Here is a 13,563-nt window from a genome sequence, read left to right on the forward strand (position 1 = left end):
ATATATATATATATATGTGTATATATATATGTATATGAACCACAAAGCCAGTGGTATTTAATGTAGTATGACTTTAAACATTATATACAGTAGATATTTGCTGCATAATACGTTTATTTTTTTGTCCTGCCCAGGCCATTGTGCTGTGTTTCCGTCTTCACTTCACCAAGGACAACATCACCAATAACACAGCGGCCGCAACCGTCAGACAGGTGGTCACCGTGGTCTTTGAGAGGATGGTGGCAGAGGATGAGCGGTTCAAAGGTCAGCGGGCACTGGTTCCTATTTGCGGGAAACGGGGTGTCTGATGGAAGTAGGAACATTGATGGGATGCAACTTTTTCAAAGAGAAATGTGATGTCTGATCTGAAAGGAAGCGCATTTAAGCATCAGTTCATGAGACATTGTGCCCTGATGAAGATATGTCTATGTAAAGAGTACAAAGTAGTATACAGGTTATATGATTCATGGGAAGTTAATCATTCATTTATATTACTGTTAATTATTTGGTAACATCCACTACTCTGAACTCATAGTTGGTTTACTTACTTTACTTTTGTACTGCCAATGAGTTGATTAAATGCCTAATATATAAATTGTATCCCCCCCGCCCAGGCATTGTAGAGCAGCCTCCTTCTGTCCAAGGAAACACCAACAGGCGGTCTGTTAGTACGCTCAGGCCCAGTGCTAAGGATGCATACATGCTGTTCCAGGTATGTCCACCAGGGGGCAGAAGCCTTCTACCCTGTGTGATGCCCTCTTCTCATGGTGAAAACTTTGGATCATGTTTGGAACATGCTCATCTCATCATTTGTGGACTAGTGCAGGGTTCTTCAACGTTTTTTAACTGAAAGAGAGAGAGAGCAGGGCCCCCTACTATTAATATATTAAAAAATGAAGTTGCATACTGAGCCTACAGTAAAGTGTAGGGCGGGCTGCAGCCTATACACATTCCTTTTTAGTGCATAAAATACTAAGGTATTAAAATAATAATTTTCAGCATTATTTCATAATAATCTTTTAATATTAAACATGCATGTGACTGCATTAAGAGTAAATCCTTAAGATATATTGTATCTTTGGATCTTAGTGATTACCTTACCCATAGGCCAGTAAGCCAATCATCACTGAGGATTTATATTTACTAATAATATGTTGAATTTCATGTTAAGACATTTTAATTTTTGACAAAAACTTTCAAATATTAACAATATTTTGGAGGCCCCCCTACAGTGATTCTGAGGACCCCCTAGGGGTCTCGGACCCGCTGTTGGAGATCTCTGGACTAGAGACAAGAAATCAATGTCGTCCTCACAGCTTGAAATTACAGATACTACTAACCTCATAACCTTTCATTTTAAAGTTGAGAATGAATTGGTTGTAATTGCTTTCCTCTTTGCAATGAAGTGAAATAAGGCAGAAGAAGTGATTAAAAGATTCCATGTCTCAAAGTCCCATGTTACTTCCCTCCCACGCTGCACTGTTTTGCTTATGCTTCCAAGAGAGCTTAGTGACGGAACTGTTTCAACCACTGTGATCTGTGTAAGACATTCTTTTGTTCAAAATGCTGTTGTGCAACTCCTTGCAGGACTTGTGTCAGCTTGTGAACGCTGATGCCCCCTACTGGCTGGTAGGAATGACAGAGATGACCCGGACATTTGTCCTGGAGCTGCTGGAGTCTGTTCTTAATGATTTTCCCGGGGTATTCCTACAGGTACATGCAGTTTACAGATAGCTCCGGTGTAATTCTAAATAACGACCATAACTAATATTCCTCTTAATTTTCTATGTGATTTATGTTTCCTCAGCTTTTATTGTTATTCTGTCCATCTCCTGTATTATATTACATTAACGTCAGAGATTATGCTTCTCACTGCACTGAAACACATGCTCTTTAACAGTAGTGTGTCTTGTTGATACTACGCTTGATCTGATCCCAACGTCCCTCTCTCTGTCGGTTTCCTACCCAGCATCAAGAGTTCAGCTTCTTGCTGAAGGAACGGGTGTGTCCCCTCGTCATCAAGCTCTTTTCCCCCAACATTAAGTTCCGGCAGGGCAGCAGCAGCACGGCCTCACCAGCACCTGTGGAGAAACCTTACTTCCCCATCTGCATGAGGCTGCTGCGCGTGGTCTCAGTCCTCATCAAGCACTTCTACAGCTTACTGGTAAGGGCGGTCTGCAGTGATGGTCGACTGGCCAGAGCTGTTGCCTGATGGCTGCTTCACGAGTAAAGGATTTTCTTCAACGCTGAGCTGATGCTCTTGGTTGATCTGGTCTGATTAGCGTTGGATTAGCGTAGTAGTCTCAGTTCTGCGCCTGGCGATTTAATGAGCTTTGCTGCATCTAAGTAATTAAGCCAGCTGTTTTTATTAAGTGATATTTGATCAATCCTTGAAATGGAAAGGTATCTTTTGCCCGCCTGTCAAGGAGCGCAGTAAACCACAGAATGGCTTAATAAAAGCCCAAAGGGATGCAGGGATTTTTGCCAGTGAACAGCTTCTAGTTACAGGACAAAGTTGGCCAAACATCTGTCCCAATCACATTGGTGTGTGTTTGTTTGACAGGTGACTGAGTGTGAGATCTTCTTGTCGCTGCTGGTGAAGTTTCTGGATGGGGAAAAGCCACAGTGGCTGAGAGCGGTGGCTGTGGAGTCAGTCCATAGGCTGTGTGTGCAGCCACATTTATTACGGTAAAGCAATTGTAAGGTCTACAAAACCACCCGCCAATTTTAATTAATGAGTCTCATGACATAAACATTTATTTTTTCCTGCTTTTTTTAAAAGTCAGCTCAATCCACAGCTGCATTGTGTGGAAAAAAAGACTGGAGTTGTTTTGTGCCTCAGACCCATGACTCTTCAGTTAGCAACCATACAGTGGGATGCATCTGTTAATGATAGCTCAATGTTCTATACTTCAGTTACCTCTTTACACAACAACAGAGACTGAGCTATGCAGGAAAAGAAACTTACAAGAAATACCGCTGTAGTACACACTTTTCACTACCATCAAAATAACATAAGAGAATTTAGCCATCTCGGCTTTTAACACTAACATATATTGTCCATGCTGTCGGTAGTAAACTTAATGGTTTGAATTATCTAAAATGGTTTTTAAGCATGCCGTCAGCATCATTCTAGGAATAGCAATCTTGGTCAGTCACTCGATAAGTTGAGGACGATACTACATAGAGATGCCGACAGCTTCGGTGTCGCACTGACCTCTACACAAAATCATTCATACCACAGGCTATTAAAAACTTGTTAACACTTCATCACTGAGTCTTAGATAAGACTCATATGAATCACAATACTGCACTTTAGTAGAACTTGCACAAACATAGATTTTACTCACATCTTTTTAAATATTTTTTTTGGATTTATTGTTCTTGTATTCTATCCTATTTTTTATTTTATATTCTGTATGTGTTCTGTCTTATAGGTGTCTTATATTTTGCTGCTATAGCACTGAAATTTCCCTTTTTTAGGATCAATAAAATATGTCTAATCAAATCTAATTTGTAGGTTAACATGCCAATGCTTAACATATAATGTAACTACGTTAGCATGATAAAAGTGACTAGTGATGTACAGCTGAGGCTGACAATGCACAGCTGGAAAAATGATAGCCAACTTATTCCGATGAAAGTTGCGCAAAGTCTGACAACATAGAGCTGAGTCTGGGATGTCCTAAAGTTGTGTTTGTCACAACGTAGTTTTGAACCATGTCCGCACTCAAATGGCCAGTTTCTTGGTCTTTCTTTGGTGCTGCCCTCATCATAAAATTCAATGTACTTTTCCTTTTTCAGTTCATTCTGCCAATCATACGACATGAAGCAGCACTCCACTAAGGTATTCAGAGACATCGTCAACGCCCTAGGCTCCTTCATCCAATCACTCTTCATCGTCCCCAATGCGGGCAACCCTGCTGTTGTTGGTGCACTTGCTGGTCAGTTCAAAGATTTTTACTAGTAACCAAATTGTCATTTTGAGCTCTACAAGACTGTGGTACATTAATCAGTGTATTACTAATACTTTTTATTCAACAATTAATATTCCTGGAGCCATGGGAAAGTCAGTGAATTTTTAATTGCATGTGTCCACAAAGTTCTGTAGATGTCAAGGAATTTGTTCAAATGCACCTGGAAGGTATTTAAGGTGTTTATCAACACACTTGATGAACACAATGATGATACAAGTAGGACAACAAGGATATTTGGTAGCAAAAACATTTCTTATATTTTACTTTTTATCTTGTGCTTTATTTCTCTTACCCGTTTTACCACTCTTTCTGACAAGGTGGCTCTGGTTCGGGGGCTCAGGGTGCAGCCCAGGGTGGCCCAGGGACAGGAGGGGTCAGCGGCAACCTGACCTCACAGGCAGCGTTTGAATACCGTGGGACTTGGATCCCCCTTATGACTGTTAGTGTCCAGGGCAGCGCCAAGGCCACCTAGTAAGTACTGTTACTACACACACTTAAATAGGTCTCATTTCTGAATCCCTTTATCCATTCATTTATGCATACACACATTTTATTACGCACGCACGCACAAACAAGTGAACACTTGTAGTGATTACAATCTCTTTGCCAAGTGGTATAAATATAAGCTTGTACCATCACTAGTAAGATCGCTGTCTGCGAGGCAAGCAGTGATAAACGGTTTGGCATTAGACAACAGAGGATCATGATAGGACAGAGATCAAAGGCTAGACCCTGCTTGAGGAGTGTACATGCTGTTGTCATTCTTCTGTTGGTGTCATTTGGTGTTTCACAGGAAAGAAAGGTTTGAAATACAGAGAATCACATTAGCCCGAGGCCTTCCTTCCTTCACAAAGAGGTTTTGTCCAAATTGCCCTTTCTGATGTTAATGGCTGACTTGTGGTATGAAGGAGAGTTAGGCACACATCTTTGAGTCTTTTAGTGTCTTAAACTAAAAGTGTTCCTTAATAACAAGGAAGCCTGGATACCTAGGACAACCAGTGCAATGCCGTAATTTATGTAGAGAGAGGCTGTGTTTATTTATCATGATGGGATTCTCAAAAGAACTGTTTATGTACTATTCAAATACATCACATAAACACACAAACTTTTACATTTATGGATGGACTTTTATTTACTTAGGGCCATTTTTTGTTCATGCCGGAACATCCAAACAAACACACACATTAATCTTTTTTTTTTAAATCTTTTTTTATGTTTACCTTTTTTTTTTTTCATCCTTTAGTCTAGAGATGCTGGACAAGGTGGAGCCCCCATCCATCCCAGAGGGTTATGCCATGTCTGTGGCCTTCAGTGCCCTACTGGACCTGGTGCGGGGCATCACCACTATGATCGAAAGAGAATTGGCCGTGGAGGAGGAAGCAGCTGCTGAGTTTAGGGAGACTCATCCTGATCAGGGATGGCAGCCACCACCTGGTGAGAATGGACAAGGACGAAGTATGGAGGGTATTGAGGAAGACAAGCATGTTCTGATTCTGAAATTAAATAAAAAGAAATGCGACAAACTGAAAAACAACATCTTTAGGGGTAAATTCCATAGACTGTATAAAATTAATGGATAGACCATGTGTGAGGTCACCCATTGGTTTGTGGAAGTCTGCTATGAGTCATTGTGTTACGGGTGCAGCCATCCTGGTTGCGGATGTGACGATTTTAGACATGAGGGAGGAGCCCTTACACACTACGTTATGTTACACTTTTACTGGCAATCACATCATAGCCACGCCCTAAAACCCTCCCCTAAATTTATCCCAGATTTTAAAATCAACGGGAACATAATTAAAAAAATAAGTCATTTATCTGCTGCAGAAGACTTTAAACTATCGATTGAGACCATAAACTCATTATGGAAATGTTTACTCAGGTAATAAATCAAGTGAGAAGTGGGTTACTTTCTCATAGACTTCTACAGAAACCGACCTTTTGCAACCTCAGGTGTTGCCCCCCTGCTCGAATTCAGCTAGAATTCAGGTTTAAGGCACCTCCGCATTTGCAGCACTTCGCCAAACCGGATGCTGTGTCCATTAACATTATACAGTCTCTGGGAAATACCCAAAACCTGTACACGCATGTTTAAAGTCTTCTCAGGTTCTGTTTTACTACATCATTGCCCAACCCATGAGGATTCTGGTTAATAGCACTTCTATGACCCTTGGTTGCCAGTGTTGTGCCTGGATGTCTTCAATACAAATAAGATTATAATAAAAAAAGAGGAAGGTTTTCTAATGTTTCTTTTCCCAAGGGATATTGACTAAACTAAAGTGAAATAATTTCTGAATGAACTATGGTGCTTTGTGGTTTTGTCTCAGGAGTCCATCTGGTGTGGGAGGAGATGGTGAGTGCCTGCTGGTGTGGTCTACTGGCTGCTCTGTCTCTGCTGCTAGACGCCAGGTAAATGGACTCTCAACCTTTTTGATAATCTGCTCTTTTGCGGTCAGCAGTCATATCGGATGTCCACATTTGGGAAACAAGCGGGGGAAAATGAATTGTCCCATAGAAAACCCCTAAATGATACTGTATACCCATTTATTAACTTGTTTGCAAAGTTTAAAAAAAAACCGTTTTAACGTGGTCTAATGTATCTCCTGTTGTAGTTTTTGAAATTGTCAATAGCTGAAAGGAGGTAAACTTGGACCTGAACTGATTTTGAGCAGTGTAGTTCAGTTATTTGCCCCAGACTACACTCTTCACTTCTCCCCCCCGTCCTGTCACTTTAGCACTGATGAGACAGCCACAGAGAACATCCTGAAGGCAGAGCTGACCATGGCCTCGCTGTGTGGTCGTCTGGGCATGGTGACGCCCCGTGACGCCTTCATCACAGCCATCTGCAAGGCCTCTCTGCCGCCGCACTATGCCCTGACTGTTCTGAGCAGCAATGCTGCCAACCTCTCCGGCAAAGGTACTGCTTCTCACTTGCCAGAATGCCACTTAAATCTACATAGACAACAAAGTATAAGCAGTACCTGAGGTGACCTGTTACCTATTTTTTATTTGTTGCCTAAATTTGTTACTGACTCACACACACAAATAATACAATAAACTATTGGAGTTCAAGTTTGTTATTTTTTCCTGCTTTAATGTTTGCATCACAGCATCAAATACATAAAACACACAACGTCCCCCTTTCCTACCCTGAGGATAGCCTCTGGTCATGTGTGTTTATGTTAAACTAATGAGCACTTCTCATCTCCCGTATGGTTAGATGTGCATGTTGCTAAACAGAGCTTAACATGTAAAATGTCGGCACTCTGCTTGTCCCTATTGCCCTAATCTTATTGCAATAATCCATGACTTTTCTCTGTGGCTTCTAATTAGGAACACAGAGAAGAATGTGTCTGGGGAATGTAGTCGTACGCACACACACACACACACACACACACACAGCTGCTCTCAAACCAACCACTCAGACATTCGTTATTTGCATATTAGCTCGTGGAGATAAAGCCGGCAAATTGGGTCTCAACTCGCGATGGATGTTTGCCTTGAAGTTAATTAAGAAAGCTGTTCTTGCATGTCGTAAGCTTGTTACAAAATCTGTTTGTGTGTATTACTGACTCTCAGACCTGATTCCTATGTCTGTGGGTGTGTATTTGCACATGTGTGTGTCTCCACAGCCTACTCGATCCAGGGCCATAGTGTGCAGATTATCAGCCCCTCCAGTGAATCTCATCAGCAGGTGGTGGCTGTGGGGCAGCCACTCACCTCCCAGCCCCAGGGCACCGTGATGGTAAGGACACACATGCACACACAACTATCAAGGGGCTTTGGTTACACTTGGGTACACATTTTAATAATTTAATTAATGTAGCAGTTCTCCAATAACAAAGCTTACAGACATGTTATAATCAAGACAAATTATTATATGTATTTATTTATTTTTCAGAAACAATTTAACAGCTGCATTAAGAAAGCACAACTGTTGTTGTTTGGGAGGATAAATACCCTGAATACTCTGAAAGAGAGCTGTAGGCCGGATCACCAAAGTCCAAAGCAAGACATAGCACTGTTGACTGAGTCAAGATCAGTCCAAAAAGAGGGTCAGGTCAAGACAAAAAACACATTACGCTCCAATAAAGAGCAATTTGTACACCAGATGGTAATATAAGGCATTATTTGCACAACGGACAACTTATAACACATCCCCCATATAAAAACAAACTAAAAACAGACTCACTTTCTTTCTCAAGGCACCATTCAGGTAAGGTACAACTGTTATGAACATAGACAGGTCAGGTGAGCCTGTGCAGCTAAAGCTTCTTTTAGGGCACCAACATTTTATAATACATGGGCAGTAACCTTGACCCTAACCTGAATCATTCCTTTTTTTTCTGGTTTTAGATTTTACTGTACTGTGTTACCAATGATTGCATGCCTATGACCATTTTACTAATATATTATATTTTTAGTTAGACATCAAATTTGAGCTTTTTCTAGCACTCCATCATTATGACTTATTGAGAACTGGATTGTGTATGTGTTGTGTATGTATAGTGCTTAAGCTAAATTCCTGGTGACGTGTGTTATAATGTACTAATAGTACTGTCTGTCCCTGTGTCAGCTAACTGCCAAGAACATCCAGTGCATGCGAACCCTGTTGAACCTGGCCCATTGCCACGGCGCCGTGCTGGGCACCTCCTGGCAACTGGTACTGGCTACACTGCAGGTACTACTACCACCTGGTACCACGCATTTACATGTTACCACACACATGTATGCACACGCTCTCTTCCAGTTAGACAAGTCAAATTAGGCAGTCCACATTCTCTCTCATTTCTCTCTCTCTCACAAACACACACACACACATTCATGTACGCTTCTAATTTTGAATGAGGTAAAAATTAACATGTAAAAATGCATAAATGTATGCTTGCACTGCTTATTTGAAAATAAATAACTTGTAAAACTTACATGCAACAATAAAAGCTGATATAGAATTTAAATTTAATCATTCTGATCATCATTAATTTTCTTCTTTTTTGAGTGAAACATTTGCATTATCTACCAGTATGTCAGTGTACATTGCGTGACCTTGCCAGTTGATGTAGCTGTAGTTGCTCCTCTTTTCAACTGTGCTTTGATCTTTTTGCTTTTCTCACCCAGCACTTAGTGTGGATCCTGGGGCTGAAGCCGGGGTTGGGCGGTGCCCTGAAGCCTGGCCGAGCTGTAGAGGGACCCAGTACAGTGAGTGTTTTTTAGGAACTAAAGCATGGAACCGAGCATGCATTGTGCTGCATATTCTTCCATCTCATCGTTGAAGGCGATGAACTAACTGGCTGTGGTTGTGTCCTTAACCTAAACAGGTGCTGACCACAGCGGTGATGACAGACCTCCCGGTCATCGCTAACATCCTGTCCAGACTATTTGAGAGCTCCCAGTAAGGCCCAGTCCTTCATCTGTGAAAATGAACACCCATTATAGAAACTCCAATTACTTATACCTATGTTAAAAGTCCAGTAGATGTTTTTCAGAAATATACTTACTTGTAAATGTCAGTGGGGCTAAATGTGCTCATAACTTATGATCAACATAAATAATTTGTTTGTTTTGTCTGCAATTCAGTAAGCCTTTGTTGTTTGCGGAGTAGTTTTAGTCATAATGATGATAACATTTCGAGTTTGAATCTCTCTACTCTGGTTTGGCAAATATTTGTTCATCTTCATTAATAATTATTGGATTGACCTGAAAAATAACATATGTGCTCTCTATAGACAGTATATGTGCATCTGTTAAAAAAAATTTTAAATCCTAAAATTTGAAACTATCCATGCTATGTAAAATATGCACATATAACATGCAATATGTGGTTTCTGTGATCTAGGTACCTGGATGATGTGTCCCTACATCACCTAATCAACGCTCTCTGTTCCCTCTCCCTGGAAGCCATGGAAATGGCTTATGGAAACAACAAGGTAAAAACTATGTAGTTTAGTATTTGGAAACTTGGTTCACTGATTTTTGTATATGTCATTATTTGGCTTTGGTTAAAATGTCAAATGTAGGCTAAGAGTAACACTTCTTTATAAAAAAATAAAAAAAACATTACAGGATTTGGATGTTTTATGCTTGTCTGTCATAGGTAACCCTAATTATGCATTTGATCAGCAAGGTCAGGGTCCAAGGTATCCAGTATTTATGTATAATTTCCATTTTCTTGTCTTGGTTTCAGGAGCCATCTTTGTTTGCTGTGGCCAAGCTATTGGAGACTGGCCTTGTCAACATGGATCGCATAGAGATCCTGTGGAGACCCCTAACTGGACACTTATTGGAGGTAACATCTATTTACAGATGCATCCCACAAGATGCACTGCCACTGTCGACACATTTCGTTTAAGTTCTGTGAAAGGGGAAAGACAGTTTTATAAATAGGGTGTCATTTTGGTAACCAAGGTCACCCAGTAATATCCCTGCAACCGCTTAAGAAGTGTAATTTATTTAACTGGTTACATTTGATCAGACTTTATTTCACACGGTACAATAAGCGTACAAGGAATTTGACCCGTTAAGCATTTCTCTCTAGTTCCAGTTTGTCTAATTTGGTAACAGTATTTGCCACTTTTTCCAATGCTGATGATGCCATTGCAGATTTGGAACTAAACTTTATAATAATCATAATGATAGCTAGAACCCAAAAGAATGTCAAAATTGCTCCCTTCAACTCTTTTGGTTACCCAGTACCAAACCTCTAGTTCTGAAATTCTTTCCATGGAGTCTGGACCACATGTGTGCTGTGGTTTAGTCATGAAGGAGAACAATTGTTGAATGAGCTAAAGAAGGTTTTCACAATTAGTACACAGTTTACAGTTCTTGATAAAGAAGAGTGACGTTAATGTCCAGTAAGTTGTAGTGTATACGATATTTTCATCCGGCCTTTTCATTATTACATATTGGTAAAACTTTGAGGTAAAGCTTTAGTATGTTTAGCTGATTAGTTTAACATACATTTTTAACATTTATTTTTTAATTTAGATTGTTGATATAGCACTAGCATTAAAAGCAATTTCCCCACATTTAAGCATACCTTATATGGGACCTGACCACAATTTTTGTTGATGGCTCATGGAAATTCCCTTGCTTACTTTCCCTGATGATACAAAATAAACAGAAATACATAAAATTGCCTTCTTCAAATCTTTGATCCAGAGTTGTATATGCTGCTTTTTTTTATTGAAAGTCGACACACATGCGGTAGAGCCCTGGCACAGATAGAAGTTAGTAACACAGGGTTTCGGCATGGTCTTAAAAAGTCTAAAATTTCAAAATCAAAATTGTAATAGTTAAGAAATGTTGTGTTCTGAGTCTTAAATCATTTTATACAGGTCTTAATTATTCTACGTCCATGCACCCCACTTCTAATGCTCTTTTATGTTCTGTGATAGTTTTTTATTTGCCCAGTCCAAATATGACTTTACTGTATTATGGCTCCAAATGAGACCAACATGCTACTTATATTGCAGCCAACCAGCTTACGTGTTATTGCCACAAGTCTCATTTGGATTGTACCACAGATATAAAGACAGAGCAAGTTTAGCCTAAGAATTTAGGGCTTAGTTGGTGTTGTTAAATGTCATTCATAATGGTCTTAAAAAGGTCTTAAAAAGTCTCAAATTTGAAACTCTGTAACAGAAATGGGTTTAAAGCACTTTGGATCAACTATTGTGTGTGAAGTTCTATACACTGTGGGTTTGGTTGAATTTACTTGAGTTTTGTTTGTACTACACTCTCTGTAGTTATTGCTACCCATCTCATCATATCTGTAGGAGGATTCTCGTTTTCTGTGTATGTAACAATGTGTGTTTAGAGGTTTTCTTCACAATTTCTTTGTCTATCTCCCCTCTCTTTTTGCACTCCTGTCTGTTTTGCAGAAGGTAAGCTCAGATTCCCTCCTCTATAATCATTGGCTTTCCCATCTCCTTTCATTTCTCCCTCTCAGTCTGGCACCAGCGTGTTGAAGTTGAGAGTTCGTTGTGTCAAAATGTGTCCGCACGGTGCATTTGCTCCTCTGCCAGTGTTTGACCTTCTATTGGTGTTCGCAATTTGCAATGTGAAGCTCTGATTTGACACAGAAGCAAAAATCTATAGCTGCACCTGCAAAGAATACTTTATGCTTAGATAAAATGCTGCTTATCTTTCTTTGCAGACTTGTTCAAATTCAGGGCTTTTGAATTTTAAAGAAAATGTGACAATGGTATCACTTTCTTTATTTACAGATGTACATTATGATAAGATAGTGATGCATTCATGATCATACAGGGCTTCTGAAGCCAAATTATTAAATAGATTCACATGGACCATCTGGGTTCTGAAGGGGTATGACTATAGTATCTACTAATCAGTCTCTCTTTATGCCTCTGAGCAAAACAAAGTTTTCTCCTCTTAGAATTCTTAAGTCTCACGCCTGTAAAAGTAAACAATTGTTTGCCAACCTCCCTATAGACCGAAGAGGATTAATTTGAAGCAGAAAACAGGTTTTGTATCACGCTAGTGTTCTTTTCTCTGCTGAACCTGGCCTTTTCATGTGTATCTACTCTAGCTTTTATGATTACACTGTCTGTCGCAGCATTTCCTGTGATCACAGGGGATTCCAGTCTTCGCTGACTTGTTTCCCACCCACCCACTGTGAACACTACTGGAAAACACTGTTCTGAAAACCCTGTGCGTCAGATCTGTCGTCGTGCACATGTTTCTGCATTTGTGTGTCTATGTGATTTGTCCTGCAGGTCTGCCAACACCCAAACTCCAGGATGAGAGAGTGGGGGGCTGAGGCGTTGACGGCGCTTATCAAGGCTGGCCTGGCCTACAAACACGACCCTCCACTCGCCCAAAATCAGGTAGATAACTCCACTCAATAACTAACAAACATTTTCTCTGTCCTTTCTTTGCTCTTTGCCCCTCTCTGTCATATGAACTCTGTAGGGAGTATTTTATTAGATGTATGTATATTTTGCTTTCTCTGTGTTTCACCCCTTATATTGTTTGTTTGTAATGCTGGTATTTGAGAATTATTCGCCACTGTTGCACTTCATGATAGAGAAGGGCGTGTGCCAAAAGCCTCAATGTTGGAAATAAAAATCACAGTCACTTTCTCTCGTCACTCACAAACCGAGTCTGTGACCTTCACCTTAGTGAGACAGATAAAAGAAATGGCACAGAGAACTGAATGGAGGTTAATAGAAACGGCACTGAGCCAGACAAATGATGGCTGTCCTGTAGAAATGCAAAATACAGTCACTTCTCCAAGGCCTTTCTTGCAGTGTGGGCAAGCTCTTACAATTGCATTTTGTTATGTTAAAAAAAAAATGTATTCATCCAGCCATCTCATAAAATATAAAAAAGGAGAAATGAGAAACATTTGCGTTGGAATCATTGCTTAAAACACACTGGCAGAGTTCTACAATAGCAGTGTGAATTAAAAAAACGGTAGTTAGTCAAAGCTAGTTACAAATTGAATGTTTATCCTCCACCATGCACCCAAATGGGTTTTGCAAAAATGTAAAGCTTTTTTTGAGTTTACAAACTGCTTTCCTCAAATATGTTAATTTGTGCATAGTTTGTTTTCTTCAGAAAAAAG

The 13,563-nt window shown here is 40.1% G+C and overlaps 1 protein-coding gene across 4 annotated transcripts in view; it reads left to right on the forward strand.

Annotated features, from left to right (window-relative positions):
- mon2 (MON2 homolog, regulator of endosome-to-Golgi trafficking) overlaps positions 1-13,563 on the forward strand; it is a 37,601-nt gene that overhangs the window by 13,198 nt on the left and 10,840 nt on the right. For 2 of the 4 annotated variants that reach the window (XM_034879983.1, XM_034879985.1), the window contains exons 5-22: positions 135-264; positions 615-712; positions 1,588-1,713; positions 1,970-2,164; positions 2,564-2,688; positions 3,805-3,944; positions 4,295-4,448; positions 5,221-5,411; positions 6,305-6,386; positions 6,713-6,894; positions 7,610-7,722; positions 8,554-8,658; positions 9,096-9,176; positions 9,296-9,369; positions 9,814-9,904; positions 10,162-10,263; positions 10,766-10,768; positions 12,713-12,823. In XM_034879983.1, coding sequence (XP_034735874.1) covers positions 135-264; positions 615-712; positions 1,588-1,713; positions 1,970-2,164; positions 2,564-2,688; positions 3,805-3,944; positions 4,295-4,448; positions 5,221-5,411; positions 6,305-6,386; positions 6,713-6,894; positions 7,610-7,722; positions 8,554-8,658; positions 9,096-9,176; positions 9,296-9,369; positions 9,814-9,904; positions 10,162-10,263; positions 10,766-10,768; positions 12,713-12,823 — 2,103 coding nt within the window. The remainder of the gene's footprint in view (positions 1-134; positions 265-614; positions 713-1,587; positions 1,714-1,969; positions 2,165-2,563; positions 2,689-3,804; positions 3,945-4,294; positions 4,449-5,220; positions 5,412-6,304; positions 6,387-6,712; positions 6,895-7,609; positions 7,723-8,553; positions 8,659-9,095; positions 9,177-9,295; positions 9,370-9,813; positions 9,905-10,161; positions 10,264-10,765; positions 10,769-12,712; positions 12,824-13,563) is intronic. The other 2 variants (XM_034879984.1, XM_034879986.1) reach the window with 1 other exon arrangement.

Source organism: Etheostoma cragini, chromosome 8, assembly GCF_013103735.1.
Source record: "Etheostoma cragini isolate CJK2018 chromosome 8, CSU_Ecrag_1.0, whole genome shotgun sequence".
Taxonomy (NCBI): Eukaryota; Metazoa; Chordata; class Actinopteri; order Perciformes; family Percidae; genus Etheostoma; species Etheostoma cragini.